General features: G+C 35.0%; 2 protein-coding genes across 4 annotated transcripts; one reads left to right on the forward strand and one right to left on the reverse strand.

Annotated features, from left to right (window-relative positions):
* Positions 1–592: 592 nt before the first annotated feature.
* Positions 593–7,721, reverse strand: LOC116119065 (ABC transporter G family member 7). Of its 3 annotated transcripts, none has more exons than XM_031405024.1 (12): positions 7,343–7,721; positions 6,561–6,751; positions 6,325–6,475; positions 5,958–6,090; positions 4,682–4,883; positions 3,865–4,138; positions 3,203–3,334; positions 2,454–2,674; positions 2,055–2,267; positions 1,867–1,951; positions 875–1,141; positions 593–780 (listed from the first exon to the last, which is right to left on the reverse strand). In XM_031405024.1, exons 1-12 carry the CDS (start codon positions 7,631–7,633, stop codon positions 751–753), a joined length of 2,190 nt encoding a protein of 729 aa, XP_031260884.1. In that variant the 5' UTR covers positions 7,634–7,721; the 3' UTR covers positions 593–750. The 3 variants fall into 3 exon arrangements, with proteins under 3 accessions (XP_031260884.1, XP_031260882.1, XP_031260889.1); XM_031405022.1 differs by having other exon boundaries at positions 853–1,141; XM_031405029.1 differs by lacking the exon at positions 7,343–7,721 and adding an exon at positions 7,165–7,297 and having other exon boundaries at positions 853–1,141.
* Positions 7,722–8,731: 1,010 nt separating this feature from the next.
* On the forward strand, positions 8,732–12,092 carry LOC116119162 (ELL-associated factor 2). The gene is made up of 4 exons (XM_031405108.1): positions 8,732–9,022; positions 9,431–9,774; positions 10,475–10,517; positions 11,327–12,092. The coding sequence occupies exons 1-4, from the start codon at positions 8,905–8,907 to the stop codon at positions 11,800–11,802; spliced, it is 981 nt and encodes a 326-aa protein (XP_031260968.1). The 5' UTR covers positions 8,732–8,904; the 3' UTR covers positions 11,803–12,092.
* The last annotated feature ends 8,456 nt before the right edge of the window (positions 12,093–20,548 follow it).

Raw genomic sequence — 20,548 nt, forward strand, 5'->3', positions numbered from 1 at the left:
ATCAAATTAACACAAATACAAATTTAAAAGAAAAATTAAATAACAAAAATAAGGAAATAAAATATGTTTTGATTTGAATGAATAGTATTACGCCAAATTAGTGTTTGGTTGAAACAAAATTTGGACACCATACTGGTGTTTTACACCAATTTGGTATCCCGTTGAAGATGCCCTTATGAAATGTTTCTTCAAAACGGATATAAATGAACTTTAAACAAGAAAAATGCCACGATATAAAGATGCTGCATGCTTCTTCAATTATAAACTAAAACTCAATTAACAAAAGCACTTCTATGCCTTCCGTAGTGTTGAGACTATTCTACGCTATGGACTATGGTCAAACATAGAAAGTGCGTTCAACAGTAATTTTTGTAGAAAGCACTTTCAAGCGAAAAAACACTTCAACAGAAAAAGTGAAAAACCCGAAACTGGTTTTTTCAAAAATCACTTATAAAACGTTTATTCAGAAAGTGCATCAAGAAACTTCGATGTACTCCTAAGAATATTTGCCTCGTACATAATCGATGCAATCTGTTAATCGATTCACTAAATGTATGCCCATGAACTATTTGTAAAGGAAAACGATGGCTTATTTAGGTGGGCATAGAGAGAAGCATTCTTCATGAGATTCCACAGATTCCAATCTGACATTTTTCTTTGTTTTATACAGTAATCACCATGCTCATTTTTCTTATTTATGTTTTATAGAACCAGCTCAATGTGGCTCAATTTAGGCAAGAGGCCCTCCTTTTATGGCAAGACATCTCCTTTACTTAGCACCTGTATGAGATAGATTAATAAATCGTGACTCATCTTATAATGACACTATTGAATGCCTAAACAATTACAAACCTTCTAGGATAAATGGAATTACTTGATCAAGTGGCGGTGGAGGTGGAGTTGGATCAAGCTGCTGGTTTGATTTGACTTGCTCCAATGGAGGAGTCGAGTCGGTTTCTAAAGGTTCAAGTTGCAGCTTTGGCTCCTTTTCTTCAAGAGGCGGTGGCTCAAGCTGCTGGTACTTGGGCTTGTTTTTCTCTAGGAGAAGATAAGTGGTGCAATACCAAAATAATAAGATTCTACTTTGAGCCATCACTGTATCCCGAATGCGACTTCCTCCAAATGAGAGCCGTTCAAGCGCCTGCAAAATTAGAGGAAAGAGCAAATTTATCTTAGTCAGTATATTTCAGTCGATGAGTTAGAACAATGGACTAAAACGTGATGTTTCGGGAGTTAATTTTGCAAAATGTTTATCTTGCGAAATGCCCAATAACGTTTCAGGTCCTGAATCTGATATATGAGTTTAAAAGGCCCGTGCAGCTACATATATTCCAAGTCCTGGCATTAACATGATGTCTCACAAACTCTGGTTTAGGATTGCAGACTTCAATTGACCAATAATACCTAAATGTCTTGTTACAAAACCGTGAATAACAGGAAAACGTACACTACATATTCCCTAGGTGTCCTTGAATCAATCTCAGGATCTCTTGGACAAGGACTGCATGTCCAGGAAATGAATATACTGGCTATGCTATATTATAGTATTATACATTAGAAACAACTGACAAGTTTTCGTATATCAGAAAACTAAGAAGCATAAAATTGGACTACATATGTTAAAAATTAGTTTGGTGCTTCTATAGTTATCTCCCAGTCCATTAAAATAACTGTGCTCAGTGTCATGACACTTGCATGGTTGTAACTTTTTCCTGGAACCATAATTGGGGTTTATAATATAGCCATGGTTCTATACAATATATGCTCCTTCAGCTGAATTCTCTTTTACCTAACCAGAAGAGGAATTTAAATTTGAAGGTTTATTTTACTTTAGATAAAACAGACAGGTTTGTAGCTTCGCCTAACCTGTTCTCCTGTTTGAATGTCGAATGAATTCTGATGATCAAATTGAAGACCACTAAATTCATTGATGCAAAGCCCTTGAAAGGCCCTGAAAGAATGTGAATAAAACATCATGTCATAAGAATGAAAAGGTAGAAAAAAAAAAAAGAAAAAAAAAGTAGTTCACATTGACATGCAATGATATTTTTTACCATCTTATCAAAGAAACACGGGGAATCCAACGGAAGATAATCGGTGTATTCTCTGCATTGACATAATATCCTCCAAATACAATAAAAACTGTCATAAGCGAGGGCCCCACAGCCATTGCAGCTTCTGTGGTTGGAACCATAGCCCCCACAGTTAGGCCCATTGCAGATGCAGCAAAAGATTCCACAGTCACAATACCACAGAACCTTCCAAACCTTGAAAGTAAAAGAATTCCAAATCAGTATCTTCCTCCATTATGATGAAAACAACCAATTTAAAAACTACGGCAATATTGTTCCTATATTCTTGAAGATAAAAACATCATGCCAATCTAGACATAACGAACTAGCCACCTTTCAGAGTTTGTAGCGATTAGAGTAGTGGAGAGAGAAAAAAAAAACCTGGACAAACTAGGATGAAGACGAGCCATGGGGTACAGCACGGCTCCAAACATTAGAGGAAATGCTGCCCCAACAGGAATCTCAGCAATTAATTTAGAAAGCAGATAGGGCCCTAGACCATAAGACCCCTTTGCACGCTCTCTGTCCACGATTGCACGTTCTTTAGGAAACACGCCCACAGTCTTTGTTAAAGCAGCCATTGCTGTGTTTATAGCAGCAACCTGAAGAGCACAAATGATCACTTTGAGGATAAAACTTACCTTATCCAATCCATCAAGGCTTATTGCCACTCACAAATTGTTTATAGATATATTCTTGCTTATACAAACAAATTTTCAAATATGCTTAGAATGACGAGATTGGAGCTACCGAAATTTCAGCCATAGATTTGGCTTCTTAACTGTAGGTATCGCGGGGGTGGGGGGGTGGTGTTGAAATGTTTATGGACTTGAACTCTGTTATAATGCAAGTGGTGAAGAGTACATGGTAATGCCAAACAGAAATTCAAAGAAAATTAATGAAAAGCTTCTCAATTAGTTTCATCAACTAGCTAAGTGAAAAGCAGACAACTTGTAATCTTATATATCCATATTTATTTAAAAAAAAATTAATTTACTCTAGTCCATTATCGCACCTATGGCACACTGACAGCCTAAAGTATATCTCCGTGGATGGATGTTTGCTGCAATTCCATAAAATTATCATAAGGAGGGAAATTTCTTTTACAGGGAATTGGTAGCACCTCATACCTGAAGCAATCCCATCCTGTCTTGAATCGATGTCTGAGATCTTCCCATTTTCCAGAAAACTGACCCAAATATTATAGCTGAAGCAACTGACATTCTTGCTCGAACTTTGTTTGTCGGTCCATCCCTAGAGGCCTGGTCAACCAATTGAAGCTATCATTTAGATAAAAGCAGCAACTCATTCCAATAGTGATTCAAACCATTAACTAAAGAAGCAAGATTATGATGGTGTATGTCATATCATACAAGAACCTATTCATAGAGTACTACATTGGTTCTGAGCATCTTTTCAATTGTTGCTCCACTCCCAATGACTGACTTAAAGTCAATTGAACTGGAGAAAGTGCAATGAACTCTGTTATTAAAAGGCTTTGTCTGCCTTAAGCAAACGAAGCAGCTTAATGAACAATCATAGACAAGATAATAATAATAATAAAAAAGAAAAGAATTTTGAATTTACACAGCATTATCATTGCAGTCCATTTCCAGGCCCACAATTAAGAGGAGGTAGAAATATTTATCTATCAATTCAATCAACTTATGAGTGAAAGGAACGCATTATTCCCAAGTCCAATCATGTAATTCAAGGAGAGTATTAAAGAGATTCTTCATTTTGGGCTTGGTGGAAGTAAGCAAATCTATATAGTGATAGTTGAAAGACCAACCTGCATCCATGCACGTCTAAGGAGCAACCAGAATTGCCTCCACCAACCCCCTTTCTTAACTGTAGTTTTCTTCCTTAATTTCTTAAAGTTTTTGGAGTCTTCTCTTCTATTAAGTGGAGTGGCATAAAGAATTGTCAACGACTGTTGTGAGAATGCCTCAACCAGAGCATCTATCCTTTTCTGAGAAGTGTAGACACTTTCAGAAGAACTGTAGTCAATGGATATGAGATCAGCCAGAAATTCAGCAGGATTCACATGATCTGGGCAACGATACCTGTTGAGTTAACCATCATTAATATCAGGCAGTGTTTTCAACTATTAGTCAAAATGTTGAAGTTGACATACATTCTTATGAACAAATTGCCACTACTCTGTCTGCATCAATATTAATTCCATTCTTTTTCTTTTTTTCCTGGTAGGAAGTCACATGTCTATACACACTATGCTATTCATGGCAATCAACACTATACATAAACTTCTTAAAAAGTAGATAGTTTACATGTCTATTGTTCTTGTTCAAGCCATCTCCTGTTATAAGAAACATAGATGGCCACAAGAGTGCTGGCAGGTCAGTTTGAGAAGGTTGAACCTTGCTCTATTTTTGTGAATTTTGGAGGTTGAACCTATACCTCCTAGAATAAGTTTTATTCAATATGTGGCCTTGTATATCAAATCTCCTAGCTCACTGGTAATCTAGACAAAGCAAATACATATCAAGAAGAAGTTTGGAAGAAATCATGGAGTATAACCATAGCAAGCATTCAGATAAAGACTTGGCATAATTAATACATAACAGACAAAAGGTTTAGTTAACAACCCAAATTTTGAGAAGTATGCCAACGGTTCATTATGAGCGGGACCAGCATAAACAAGTGCACCCTCTGTCAGCAACACAATGTCGTCAAATTTACTATACACAGAACCTCTAGGCTGGTGTATGGAGCAGATTACAGTATGCCCATCTTGTGCAAGCTGTCGTAGAGTTTCCATTACTTTCTCTGCCTGGAAAGCGTCAAGCCCTGCATCACAGGTGAATTTGCAACAGATTGGAAAAACTTCAATTACTACAGCAGTCAAGCCATTTATATTACCAAATTAATGCTTACTAGGAAAATTAATTGACAGTTATTCTCTCTGTCTGCACCTTACCCAACCCAGATGTATAATTACAAATATTTCTATTTAAAACGGCACTTAAAAGCATCATCAGGCAGGCAAAGCAGCTAAAATAAGAGAGAAATAAAAACTCTCAGCTTAATCTGTCCTATAAACCGTAATGTTGATTTCCAATCTTAAGTTTATAAATTAAATTAAATTCAAATTAGATTGAAGTATATCAAATTAAATCCAAATGGAATAAATCCACATTTTAATTCAATCAAAATATCCCCTTTGTGATATGCAGTACTTTGAGGAACAATCTCATGTATTTTAGGAATGTTTTAAACTCCCTGGATTTAGTCTATATATTTTAGCTATTCTACACTCTTGAATGGTTGAAGGAAAAATGGGATGAGTAGGTATAGTAGCATGTTATGGTCGAGTTGTTCACAAACTTAACTAAGCAAAGTCTTGTTCTTTTAGCCACAATTAGTAGGAACTTAAGTTTGAAACCAAAGTTTAATCTACTTGATAGTATATAAGCCTGAATGAGCCTGAGCAGCTCACCAGTAGTTTAATTTATTTGAAAACCATAAAAGAAAGTTCATAATATGACAGGGTTGCATTGAATACATGGCATGATATATGAAAAGGTGCTCCATTTATCAATTTTCTATTTCTAGGCAGATTGTCCATGACTTTTGAATCTATCTCCCTATTTCCATAGCTGGTTAGCATATTTTGACAAAGTCTGTATGGGTAACTATCTGATAGGAGTTCTATAATTCATATAACTCATTTTGATTTTAGAGATGTTTGCATATTGCTTGGAGACAGAAATTTTTTGGAACAATTTAGTTAAAACATGACACTTTTCTATCCATATGTACTTGCCAAAACTACAGCCAGATCAGACACAGGATAGAAAAGCAAGAGAAGCAGAGAGCTATCAAGACCAATCATAAGAACGGAGTTACATAAAGCACATGTACCAGTAGTGGGTTCATCAGCAAATATGACAGATGGGCTTGCAATCAGTTCACATGCAAGAGACAGACGTTTTTTCTCACCCCCACTGATTCCACGCACTTTTGCATCACCAACATTGGAATCAGCACAGCTGACCTTTTAAATATAGAATAAAAGCAACGACCAAAAAGAGATGTTGCATTAGAATAAAAATTAAAGTATTAACCAAACACAGTATAATTATTGTTTATCAACTTATTTATAGTAAACCACCAGTAGATGTCATATACGAAGAACATTGACACCAGATATTGGTGAAACGACCAACTTATATGTGAAGCAAAAAAATGTCTTCCTAACTTTAATAGACAAAAATCAAGTAAGCCTTACCAAGCCTAGCTTAAATAAGAGACCGTTCACATATTCATCTCTCTCTTCCACAGAAGATATCTCTGGAAACTGAAGTTCAGCAGCAAGAGAGAGTGTTTCTCGCACAGTCAACTGCGAGAAAAAAAGGTCTTCCTGTCGCACAAAGGCAAACCTGCAACAAGAAGAAAACACTCAAATCCCATCACAAGCATAATCATTAACCTAACTTAAAAAATATTTATCCCAACAAAACATACTTATAAGCTTTGTTCGAACTAGGCCTTCCATTGACCTCCAAAAGACCGGATAAATGTAGACGGGGAGATGACATTATCTGACCCGCCAGAACATTCAACAATGTTGTTTTTCCCGACCCTGACGGTCCCATTATTGCCAATAATCTTCCAGGTTTTGCCTCTCCAGATACATCTTTAAGCAGAAACCGCACCTATGAATTAAAACCATCAAATATTATGTTTCTTGTTTCCTAAAATTATCTTTACGATAGAATTGTGTTTAAATTTGCAATTCTCCACATTTTCTACCTAGTAAATCAATAACATCTTGTTTCGCTCTTTAAAAAACAAAAGAAAAGGAGAAACTCTTATTCAAATTTCAAAATTATAATTTCAAAGCTGAATTTTCCACCTCCATCTTAGCAAAGCTAAGTAACCAATAGTGTGTTTAAAAGCGCTTTTAACACTATTAAAAGTTCTGTCAAATAGTTAAAAGCGCTTTCGTAATAATTTTATATCATTTTGTTGAAGGTCTACTGTATTAAAAGAAAAAAAGAAAAAAACACTGGAAATGCTCTCATAGATGCTTCTAAAAAGCACTTTTCAGATAAAAAACACCACTTACTGCAAAACCACTTTCGACAAATTCCCTTCCAAACGCACCTCAAGTTTAATTGAAATAGAACACAACAAGATAAGAAATCATTTCTCCACAATTTCGAATCAACTCCAAACAGAACCTTACACAATAACAAACAAACAAAAAATTAAAAACTAAAAAAATTAAAAAAAAAAAAACTCACAGATTTTGACGATTTATCAGAGAGAGAGCACGTGATGTTGCGCCAACGGATGGTGACAGGGACAACTTCACCGTCAGCCTGAGCTTCGCCGCTATCGCTATCTTCCGCGACGTCGTTTTGCTCATCATCGTCACTAACGACAGACTCGTTATCCGGAAGCAAAGCCGGGCCGGGTCCGGAAAACACGCGGAGCAACAGAGTGACTGCAACGGCCGCCAGAAGCTGGCCCACACTATTCCCGCCAATTCCCGCCACAACCTGGCCCACCTTCTGCCCGCCAAAACGCACCATCGTTCGATACTTGTAGCAGAGAGGTAACTGTTACTGAACTCGTCTAGAGCTTAAAGCTCCAGCTGAATTAATTGATAATTTAAAAACAAAGATACGAAAGGCTGTAATTATATAAACGGTGCCGTTTTGGAGTGGTTTTAGATTGACTGTTCGATATTTGACTTGGTGAAAATCTGACGGGACTATGGATTGAGGACACGTTAGCAGTTGAGGATAAGGTGGATTAATGGGCCAATAACGGCCCATACTCTATTTAAAAAATAATAATAAATATTTATTTATTTATTTTTATTTGATAAAAAAAAAATCTTGCAAGAGTGAAAAGGCTCTCTTTATATGATATTAGATATTTATACGAAAGTTTTTTTTTTTAAGGTTTGTGTTTGGATAAATAGTTTTTTTTTCTTTAACTTTTTTTACATTAAGTAAAAAGTATTGCAAGAACCGTTAGTTTTATAATCAGACGACAAGATTTTATTTATCCAAATAGATTACTTAAAAAAGTTTTATATCTAATTCATTGAGCTTATATGATTTATATTTTGAATTTTTTATACAAAAAAAAAAAATTATTTTACCAAACCAGGTTTATAGCATATTGATTAATATATTTTAAAATAGACATCAACATTTATAAATTTTATAACGATCTTACCCTCCTTTTAGAAATAAAATACGAATGTTAGCATGTAATTTCTATATTATAATGTATAGAACATGTGACTTTCAAAATCATTGCCGGTTTCACATTGTTAAGCAGTCCGATGATATTGAAGGAGACTGCTATCCTATTCTTGGAAAGAATAGTATATCCACTGAAAACAAACATAGCCGAATATCCAGACGAGGCAGTCTAAACGCGCACGTGCGTACCAACCTGCGGTTCAGTTATTCTGGCGCACCAAGGCAATTACTCCACGCAAAAGTCTTAATTCTTTTCCCAAAGCTACCTCAACTTATCTCCCTCCACGTCACACTAATAACCCCACCGACCAAAATCACACTACGTGGCAAAAATATTCACGTCACTCACATTAACTCCCATACACCGTCCCACACCAAACATATATTCCATATCCATCCTCATCAAAACAAAACCCTACACACCAGGTTTGTACTTCTCTCCCAGCACTGTACCCGCAGTGCCTGCCTCTACCTCTACCTCCATCACTAGCCAATACGATCCTGCCATGTCAGCACATCGAGGTGGAGCCCTCGTGATGACGATCTGTACATCTACTTTTCCTCCAATCTCCTGATTTTTAAAGATAATGGCGAGCAACTCCAAAGAGGAGCCGAAGGCCGCGCCGCAACCCGATCGCTGGTACAATCTCACGCTCGGCTCTTCATTCAAAGACGATTCGTCTAACAAGTACTGCACCCTGCGATGTAAGTCAAATTGGTCGAATCACTTTTGTTCTGAAAGTGCTTTGTTTCTGGCCGCCGAACGGAGCTTAATTGCTTGAATTTTAAGTTTTTTTTATTGTTATGATTTATTTATTGGCATAATTATTGATGGATTAAGTGTTGATTTTGTTTCTTAAATTTGTGATTTAGAAAGTGAATTGAGGTTAAGAGTTTTGGCATTGTTGTTGAATGAAGATGAGTTGATTAATTGTGAAATCATTGGTTAAATACAATTTAAATGTTTTCTTGAAATATTTAGGCTACAATTTCAAAAGCTATTTTAAAATTAGAAATTAAAAAAAAAAAAAAAAAAAAAAAAGTTGCTTTCAGTTTTTGTTAATTTATCAAATTTTATAATTAAATTTTGTTTTGAATTTGGCATTGTTGTAGATGAATTTAAGCCGGCTTCAATTGATAAGACGAAGCCCGGAAGCTTGCACAAGAAAAAGGACAATAGGGTTTCTGTGGAATTTCAGAACAATCAGTTAGGGAAACCTAAAGTGACATTTGGGGGAAGTAGTGAGGATTACAAAGAAAACGATGCTGTTTTGCTTTTTGATGGTCAAACATTCCGGTTGGAGCGGCTTCACCGGGCAGTCAAGCAGCTGAGGCACCTTAGAATGCCTGGTGAATCTGCGTCAGCAGTTGCAGCTGCGATTGAACCAAGGTTATCTCCAGTTGGGAAGGGTTCGAAACCAGTGCATCCGAGTAGAAACACATTTCCTGCTGTGCCAGTGAGTTCTCTTTAATAGTTGATTGATTTCCTATAATTGTTTTTCTTCTTCGTTGAGGTAGAAGGGATGTGCATTTTAAATTGTTGTTTGATGATTCAATTGTTGGGAAGCTTCAAGATGCTAATAGCTTCAATTTTTTTGAAGAGGATCTAAATTAATGCAAATTAGTCTCTTTTCGCTTCATAACTTGAAGAATAAGTTTTTAAATATCTGTTGATCATAAGAGTGAAGTCTTTTCTTATGATGTCTGTGACTGGAATACTCAACTCCCTTTTAACCTTGGTATAAGGGTGATCAATCCCAAGACCTCATATATTAGATTGAATTATTGTTAAGAGAAAACTATCTGTGGTACTATTTGAAAATGGAATAACCATTTAGACCAAAAACACAAATGTACGACTATCCGGAAGAAATATCAATTGATGATAATTCAAAATCTTCTTGGTCATGGCATGTGTTCTGATTATATGAAATATATGATCATTGTTTCAAGTGGATCATCCAGATCCTTTCTTTACTTCTTCTTTTTCTCCCCTTTGTGAACTCAATCATAATCAAGGCTTGAAATTTTGTTTCGTAGCTTCTTTGCTCTAGTTCTATGAGTAAAACAGTAAAAATATTGTTATGATTTTCTTCTTTAATGTTTAAAGCTTTCATTTTATTTTATTTTATTTTTTTTATTTTTTGTGTTAAACAGGTTGAAGTGGAAAAAATTAATATTGGCCAGCCAGAGAACTCAGGTTTGTGTAATTTGCTTCTGTGGTTCCACTATTTGCCTTATCAATAGTTGCAAAAATTCTCAGTAAGCTGAACGTTTTCTGGCAATAATCTAGTAGAAGGCAATATAAAAATGATTTGCAAATTGAGGCATTACTTTAGACTTCTTGATATGTAAAATTAGGCAAAAGATAATTAAAGAATTATGGAAAATAAAATTAGTTTGTCTCTTTCTGTGTCCTGTATGACTTTTTTAAATTGGGTTCTGAACCATCTTTAACAATTTTCTATTTTTAAATTTCATCTGTAATTTCCCCCTGTTTTTGTTTTGTTAAGCACATTGACAAACTGTGGCTTGAATCAAAATGAGTAGATTGGTTGGACTCTCGGCCATATAGTTTTTTTTTTCTTCCCTTATTATGATGAAGTGGAGAGTTACATGTTTGTTCATGTTGAGATAGCAAAATTATCTTCTGCAAGGACACCCAAATTGGCTTGATGTAGGACAACATGATCACCCATAAGTGGGTCTTGGTTCTTTGATAATTTGCTGTGCTTGCTCGTCAGTCGTTATGCATCTGACTTGTATCTCATCTTCAACCTTTTGCTGTCCATATCCTTTGTCAATTCTGTCCCATGCAACCATGCCATTTTGACTTCCAATTATCCTTGATAAGTTAATGAGATTCTGACTGATTCATTTTTTCATAATTTCTTATTCTGCAAGCAGAGCATTACAGTTGACTGTAATTGAGACTGTTTGTTGTGATCTCGCTGTTTTCTGAGCATTGATTGTATAGTAGATCGTAATGAAACAATACTCTTATGACAGGTGCAAAACCTGCTGGTAAGGGGATTGCTGATCCATTTGATCAACAGAATGTGTCTGCCACCTCACTAGGGTCTAAAAATGACGAAGGCGATGAACATCAAGATATAGATTTGGTTGATATATTCGGTGATGGAAGCCCCGATGATGGAAATGCCACTGAACAAAAAACGGATTCTGGGTTTGATGTTAAAGTACCCCGGCACCATGACACTGATGATGAGATCGCTGATGTAGATGATAGCGGCGATGAAGCAGACAAGGGACCAAATGCTGCAGAAGCCCTTAGAGCCCAGGTGAAGGGGCCAAATGCTGCTGATGCCCTTAGAGCTCAGGTGAATGCAGCGGAGAGGGACAAGCAGTCCTCGAGTTCTAGCAGTAGTAGTGGAAGTGGAAGCAGTGGGAGTGGAAGCGGTAGTGGAAGTAGTAGCTCCAGTGACAGTGATGGCAGCGATGAAGACTCGGTTAACTCGATCTGAGGACTCGTGTGAAACATTGAAAACTTACAAGTAAACAACATTCCAAGAGAACCAAAAACATACATAAGGGATCAATATTTATACAATTTTCTTGCCATACAAAATGTAATAAGCCATCCCATTTTTGGGGAGAATGTTCTTGTTTAATATCTTTGAGATTGGTGTGCAAAAACTGTAGAGATGTTATAGTGCTGCCCTATAAAGAAAGGGAGCCAAAATTATTATGTTTTGTTTGTTTTTGGCAGCAAAGCCTAAATCTGAGGTGAGTGATTGCAAATTTTGCCTGAAAACAATCTGGGTAGTTTCTGATAAATTAAAAAAGAGTCTTGAGTTCTTTAATTTGTTCAGCTTTATTGTTGTTTTAAATTGGGTAGTTTTTTGTTTTCACAATATTAAAAAAAGATATATTTTAAAGTATTTTTGAAACAATACCCTAAATGCTTTTTATTTATCTTATTTATGATGTATTAATACATAGTTCTTTAGAAAAAAAAAAAAAAAATTCATGATTGAAAGGAAAAAAACTATAATTGAACCCAAGAAATGTGAGCATTTCGTGAAAAATTAAAACATAGGAGGTCAAATGTCATAACGCAAAACCTTATTGGAATCCTCAAAAAACCCTTGACAATTCCAATGAAGATTTATTTGTCTAAGTTACTCCCCCGTGTTTGCAAACATAAAATTTAATAAGAAATAAAATACAATGGTAAACACGTTTATAATAATGTAGGGTGCGTTTGGTTTATTATTTTGGATAAGATTTTAGAAATAATATTGGGTAGTTGGATAGGAGAGTATTACGAAATAAAATTTAAAAATTTATGAAAAAGCTCCTAGGTTTGCTAATTTAATTAAATACCCTAATATATAAAATGACAAAAACACCCCCACCACCTGCAGTGCCAGATTCCGGCCACCACCATCGAAATCTGGCCGAAAAATCGCGTTACAACACAGACTGGTCGGATCTGTGTCGTAACGCGTCCTTATGGCCTTTTCCGGCCAGATCCACCACGGATCTGGCCGGAAAAGGCCAGATCTATGGCCTGTTGTGGCCGCGACGATCGGAAAAGGCCAAAACGACGGCCATCTGTGGCCGTCGTTTTCGATCAATGATGGCCAAGATTTGGCCGTCATTGACCTCAACGACGGCCATTTCTTTGGCCGTCGTTCACGGTCAGATTTGGCCTTTTCTGGTCTATTTTTGGTCGGTAGGTAGGCCGTTGTACAGATTCCGGCTACCACCGATGGTGGTTACCAGAATCTGGGAAGTATGGGTCATGGGAGTGTTTTTGATAATTTTTAAATATTTTTTTAGGGTATATTTAATGAAATTAATAACCTTATAGGATTTAAAAATAATTATAAAAAAAAGATAATATTTCTAAAATAATGTACTAAATATTATTAATTAGGAATACGTACAAAAATAATAAGTAAAAAATGCCCATAAATTTAAATCAAATTTGAATTTAAAGTTGAGATGGAGACAAAAGCTTGAAGGCCTACTAATATATGTCGTGTCAAATCCAAAGATCATCGTACTACGTATATTAAATTACATTTACAAAAAGAATGGACAATTTCTAAACCCGATGAGCTTTACATGAAGACAAATAAAGATTTTTTTTTTTTTTTTTGGAAATACTAAACTCGCTGCTACTACATACTTCTAACGAACATTCCGATTGAGGTAGAGTGCGACGTGGATAATCGTTATCCCAACCATATTGGACTTCACATCACTTTGGACGTTCATTCGGTATACAGAATGATAAGCTTTGTCTTACCCTATTTTTTTTTTATTTTGGGGAGTTGTTAGGCTGGCCTGCCCATCTACTACCAAACTAAACTAACCATATTGTCCTTTTTGGTCAAATAATTTGTTTTTGAAAGCCACATATCTTTTCATAGTGAAAAATGTCTTTTTTTTTTTTTTTTACTTGATTAGTGATATTTAATCAAGAGTAAGTAATTTTTTTTCAAACTATATAAAACTTATTGGATTAATATATGGTTTAAAGCAGGGACATCTTAAGAATATTTGTAACCCTAGACAAAAGTTACTTTGGGAGCCTTCTAATAATATAAATATATATTAAAAATTATTTCAAATTTAATTTTCTTGCCTTTTGAGATGCAAAATCATTAGGATAGGTGGAGAACAGATATTGGAGAAGCGATGGGTAGTGAAATTGGTGATTTTCAATGACAGGATTGATTGGAAAAGACTTGAGAAGTCACAGCCTAAAAGATATCGGTGATCGGCGATTAGCAGAATAAACAGAATAGGTATGATAGGGGTTTTGGTGAGAAGACAGAGAGGAGGAAGATGGTGGTGTTGGGGAAGGCCAACGATGCCAAGTACATGCTAAAAAGGCCGGAAATGGCTGTCGCAAGCAGTGGAGCTAGGTTGCGAGATTCATAAAAAATGGTCAAATTGAGGGCTATCAAGGTTGGAAAAACACTTGGAAAACGATAAAGTGATGGTTCCGATCTATTTTAGTGAAAAATTCGACCGAAATTAGCTCCAAACAGTCAATGGCGGAATAGGGGTGGAGATGATTTATGTGAATGTTAAATTTTGAGATTGAATTGGGGATGAGTAGTTTGAGACAAATAAATGACAATTTTAGCCTTTCATTGTTAAAAGAAATTTAATATGTTAATTTAAGGGTGTAAATTAAAATATATGAAACTAGAGGTACAAACTTGCCATTTTATCAAACTTTGGGTGGGAATAAATATATGTAAAAAGTTAATAATAAATTTAGGCATTTTTTTTGTTTTTTTTTAAGGCCTTTGGCTTAGATAAGAAATTATATACTTTTTTTATTTTTATAATATATTAAAAAAATTTATAAAAAATTTGGCCCTTTTCGGCCTTATTTTTTTGGGGGCCCTAGGCAGGTGCCTCACCTGCCTACTCCTTGAGCCGGTCCTGGTTTAAAGATATGATTAATTTGGTTGAGATTTTGAGAATCCAAGTAAGAAAAGAAAGTTTGTTGTTTAACCAACCGATTTTGATCTATTAAACCCCTGAATTTTATAAAATTACAATGTTACCATTTTGATTTCTTAAACAACACATAGCACCCCTTCAGTTTAGAGTTGACAATTACTATTGGCCAACCAGAGAACTCAGGTTTGTGTAATTTGCTTCCATGGTTCCACTATTTGCCTTCTCAATGGCGGCAAGGATTCTCAGTAAGCTGAACGTTTTCTGGCAATAATGTGGTAGAAAGCAATATAAAAGTGATTTGCAAATACAATCATAAAAATTACAGTAAATCCCTATAGGTTTGAAATCCAGCAAATACACCCTAATTACAAATCGGCGGTCGACTGGTTGGCAACAGTGACACACCAAATGCTATCTCAATCATCATTTGACACCCCAAATGCCCAAGATCTAGCCGAAATTGGGCGTCTATAACCTAGGCTAGATCTCACCACTGTCAATGTCGACAACCCTCCTCATCATCATGAAAAATACTCTCCTTAGCCTCCTAAACAAAATCCATCTCACCCTACCCCCGTTTTCCTCTCTAATCTCCGGCAATAGCTGACTTTTGCCGCCGCGGTTTTTTTTTTATTTTTGATCGTTTCACTCACTAGAAATCACCTCCATCACCACCTTTCCACTCATCGGCCCTTCTTTTTCAAAAGCCCCAACATTCTAGCCTTCAATTATTTGTCGATCGTCATCCTAATTTCTAGGTTTTTGATGAATAGAAAAATTGATAACCCAGCCCGATGAAGGCCCCAGGTCCTGGTCGAACAAGTTCAATTGGCCGGGTTGGGTCTTAAAACAATGGTTTGTCATATGAGGATCTACAACCTTTTACTGTCCATCTCCTTTATCAATTTTGTCCAATGCCTTTTTGACTTCTAGTTATCCTTGATAAGTTAATAAAATTCTGATTGGCCTATTTTTTCATAATTTCTTATTCAGGAAGCAAAGCGTTATAGTTGACTGTAATTGAGACTGTTGGTTGTGATATCGCTGTTTTTTTAGCATTGATTGTATAGTAGATTGTCACGAAACAATACTCTTATGACATATGCAAAACCTGATGGTAAGGAGATTGCTTATCCATATGATCAACAGAATGTGTCTGCCCCCTCACTAGGGTCTAAAAAAGATGAAGGTGATGAACATTAAGATATAGATTTGGTTGATATATTAGGTGATGGAGGTTCTGATGATGGAAATGCCACTGAACAAAAAATAGATGTTGGGTTTGATGTAAAGGTACCCCGACATCATGACACTGATGATGAGATCACTGATGTAGATGATGGTAGCGACGAAGCAGACAAGGGACCAAATGCTGCAGAAGCCCTTAGAGCTCAAGTGAATTCAGTAGAGAGAGAGACGAGCAATCCTCAAGTTCTAGTAGTAGTAGTGGAAGTGGAAGCAACGGCGGACCTAGGATTTTTGTCGGGGGGAGTCTCTGCAGATCTTTCATTGTTTGCCAATCAACTAGCGAAAACTTTTAAAAAAACATCAAACCTTGAGCAAACAAAAAAAAAAAAAAAAAAAAAATCAAGAAGAAAAAAAGAAAAAGAACGTAATAACACAATATTTTCCTACTTGAATAAATCTATGAGAAGCAAAACGTTGAGCAAATGTGTTGAAAATAATATCCAATTCATAAGAAAACAGAATAAATTTTAGTGAAAAACTTCTTCAATGAGAGAGAGAAAAAACTCTAAACCAAAATCTTGACCTAATTTGTTTCATTCAAAATCTTCTCTTACCAATTGATGTTATGAATATCTTATGGAAATTTGTAATGAAAATGGAAGGGAAGAAGCAAGGGCCGAATGAAAAAATGAGGTGAGTTATATGCACTCTTAAAGTAATGTTTTATATGATTAAGTTTTTTTTTTTTTTTTTAAATTAAATAGTAAACAATTATGCTTGCTATAATACTAGATTGTCATGGTCAAATTTCAGTGAATAATTCAAATTGAATTATAATTTGATTATTTTTTGTGAAAAGAGTGGACATAACATTCGAGATTTATTAAAATCAGCGAAAAATAATGACAATTATTAAGTAAATTATTAGTTTATAATATATAAATTATTAATTTTTTATTTCTATTAAAAGGGGTATAAGTTACAGTATAGAATCTGTTATAATAGAGGAATAATTAGGTAGAGGATAAAAGATAGAAATGAAGTACAGATAAAATGACAATGATGTCAGTTCATAGAATTAGAAATCACAGTAATAATGATTTATGTGGTATTATATGGACTTAATTAGGGAAAAGGGAGAGTGATCAAAGGTCAAATTAATAAAGCAGGTATAATCCCAAAGGATAAGGAGAGATTATAGGGATGACTTCTCAATAGAAAATTGTTTTTTTTTTTTTTTTTTTTTTTTAATTTGTGGGTATGCCTAGGCGCACCCTCAAAGGGTCTGGGTTTACCCCTAAGTGGAAGCAATGGGAGTGGAAGCGGTATGGTAGCGGAAGTAGTAGTTGCAGTAACAGTCAATGATGGCAGCGATGAAGACTCGGTTAACTCTATCGAGAACTCGAGCGGAAGTAGTAGCTGCAGTGACAATGATGGCAACGATGAAGACTTGGTTAACTCTATCTGAGGACTCGAGCGAACCATTGAAAAACTTACAAGTAAACAACATTCCAAGAGAACCAAAACATACATAAGGGATCAATATTTATACAATTTTCTTGCCATACAAAATGTAATAAGCCATCCCATTTTTGGGGAGAATGTTTTTGTTAATTTCTTCAGGTTGGTGTGCAAAAACTGTAAAGATGTTATGGTGGTGCCTTTGAAAAAAGGAAGGTTTTATTTATATTTTTTGCAGTAAAGCCTAAAAATCTGAGATGAGTAAGCAAATTTTGCCTGAAATCAATCTGGGTAGTAGTTTCTGATAAATGAAAAAAAGTCATGAATTCTTTGTTCAGCTTAATCGTTTTTTAAACTGGGTAGTTTTTTGTTTCACAATTTAAAAAAAAAAAAAAAGATATATTTTAAAGTATTTTTGAAATAATACCCTAAATTATTTTTTCATTTTATGAAATATTAATACATAGTTCTTTAGAAAAAAAAATTAATTAATTAATTTATTATTGAAAGAAAAAAAAAACTATAATTGAACCCAAGAAATGTGAGCATTTCACGAAAAATTAATAACCTACGAGGTCAAATGCTCATAACACAGAACCTTATTGGAATCCTCAAATAACCCACACGACAATTCCAACAAAGATTTATTTGTCTAATTATATACAATATAATATAATAAAATATGTATATAATAGTATAAATAATAAACTTAAATCAAATTCACGTAAAAGTAGGACTAAATTGAATTTACGGTTAAGAAAGATGGAGACAAAAACTTGAAGGCCCTACTAAATACTAAAATATGTATTGCCAAATCAAAAATATTACTGTACCATACCAAATTACATTGACAAAAGAATGTACAATTTCTGAAGAGTAAACAACTTTTTCCCACCCAAGGTTTGGCCTAATGACGCTTACCCACCCGTCAAGTTTCAAAATGACACTTTTCTCACCCACCATTATGTTCTGTTTAGAAAATCCGTTCTCTGACATGGTATAAACAGTGTAAAGACGAAAATACCCTTTCCTCTTATTCTTCTCTTTGTTGCCTTTGATCCCGATTGCAATTTCAGCTGATTTGCTGGTTGAGGCTTTTCGTCGGACACTTGATGTGCGCCCAAGAGGAGAAGAAGTGGGAATGGCTGGGAAAGGTGGGAAAACACCCAAATCAAGCCTACAAACGCAACTCAACACACCCATAGCACCAAAACAACCAGAACAACAATCAAAATGCTTCAAAAAAGTTCCAAAACAATCAAATTGCAAAACCTAGCCATGGTGGAAGGTGGTAGTTCATGGCCTACGAATGGTGAGTAACCAGGTCTCAGAGTTTAAGAGGTTTTGTAGAGTGAAGACCGGAGGTTGTAGTGGTGGTAGAAGATTAGGTTTTGGCCACTGGAATTAGGAGGAAATTGGCTTAGAAACAACAAAACCTAACTTGCAATGGCTAGCGAACGGTGGTTGAAATATGCGGGGATCAAAGGGGTTTTGGTCAGAGAAGATTGAGGAAGCTTGTGGTGGTGACGGGGAAAGCCAACGACGGCAAATTTTGGCCAAATCGGCTGGAGACGATGGGGTGGGAAGAAAGTAAAACTTGGGCCAAATTTTTTTTTTTTAAAAGTTAATATATATAGGGGATAAAATAACGTAATTACCCCTTGATTTCTTTTGGAATTTACTATTATGTCCTTCTTTAGTTAAACTTGATGGATGGATTTTAACATGGGTGGTAAAGTTGTATTTTGAAACTTTTTGTGTGGGAAAAGTCATTTGGCCAAACTTTGGGTGGGAAAAGAAATTTACTAATTTCTAAACCCAGTAAGCTTTACATGAAGACCAGTCAAAATTTGAAGCTTTTTTTTTTTTTTTTTTTTGTTTTTTTTTGGGGGGGGGGGGGGGTGTGATGATTTTGTTAGGCCTGCCTGCGCATCTACTTCCAAACCATATTGTCCTTTTTGGGTCAAACAAATTTGATTTTTCTATTTGTTATTGAAAGCAACATTTCTTTTCATAGTGAAAAATGTCTTTTTTTTTGGGGTACTTGATTAGGGATATTTAATCAAGAGTAAGTATTTTAAAAAAAAAAAAAATTTATACTATATAAAACTTAATAATGTAAAGTTTTTTATTTTTTATTTTTGGTTAATATATGGTTTAGATTTTGAGAATCCAAGTAATAAAGTTTGTTGTTTAACCAACCAATTTTGTTCTATAAAAACCCTGAATTTTATAAAATTACAGGTTACCATTTTGATTTCTTAAATATCACATAACACCCCTTCGGTTTAGAGCTGACCATTTGAGTCGACTTACAGACTCTTGACCTTGTGGACCAAACCTAATGGATTCCTGAACTTATACAAGTGAAATGATAAAACCCATTTTAATTTTAAGTAAATTACAACACTTTTATCTCAATATAATCAAATTAATAAAATTTATGTGATGAACTTGATATTAATGAAAACTATAGGGGCCCTCAAAGTATTTTGAAAATAAAGGGTCACCTGAAATAGTCAAGTACAGTTCCAGATGAGATCACGGCAATAGATTAATAGAAAACGATACAACCGCTCACCTACTCTTACGGCACGTGTCTCTCAATCTCTCCGTCTAAATCCAGATGAGAATTTATTTTTGTCCCTGTGGTTTTGATTGTCTCATTAAGGACATTAATTTCAAATACTAGCATTTTCAACCTTTGACTTGATAGTCCACGTGCCTAAAATTTAAACTACACGTTATATGTTGGTTTACCAAACTAATTGTTAGTTAATTAACTCAAAAGTTATACCACATTAACAAAATTACCCTTCTAAAAAATAATACAAAATACATTATACAAACAACCATGAGGGGTGGCTAAAGTATATTCAGTGGGGTCACTTGACCCCCACTGAAAATCTGAACTTAAAAATAGGTATATATTTTATAGTATTTTACAATTTTAACCATACTAAAATTTATATTAACCTTACTAAAATTATTTATATTTTATTGACCTCATTAAGATATTTCCATAGTTTATTGATCACAAGATTCGAAAATACTCATTTTTTTCACGTTTTCTCTATTTTTCAGTTCCTCCTCTCTTCTTATATTGACCCTACTAAAATTATCTATATTTTA

Source organism: Pistacia vera, unplaced genomic scaffold (genome assembly GCF_008641045.1).
Source record: "Pistacia vera cultivar Batoury unplaced genomic scaffold, PisVer_v2 Contig1247, whole genome shotgun sequence".
Classification (NCBI taxonomy): domain Eukaryota; kingdom Viridiplantae; phylum Streptophyta; class Magnoliopsida; order Sapindales; family Anacardiaceae; genus Pistacia; species Pistacia vera.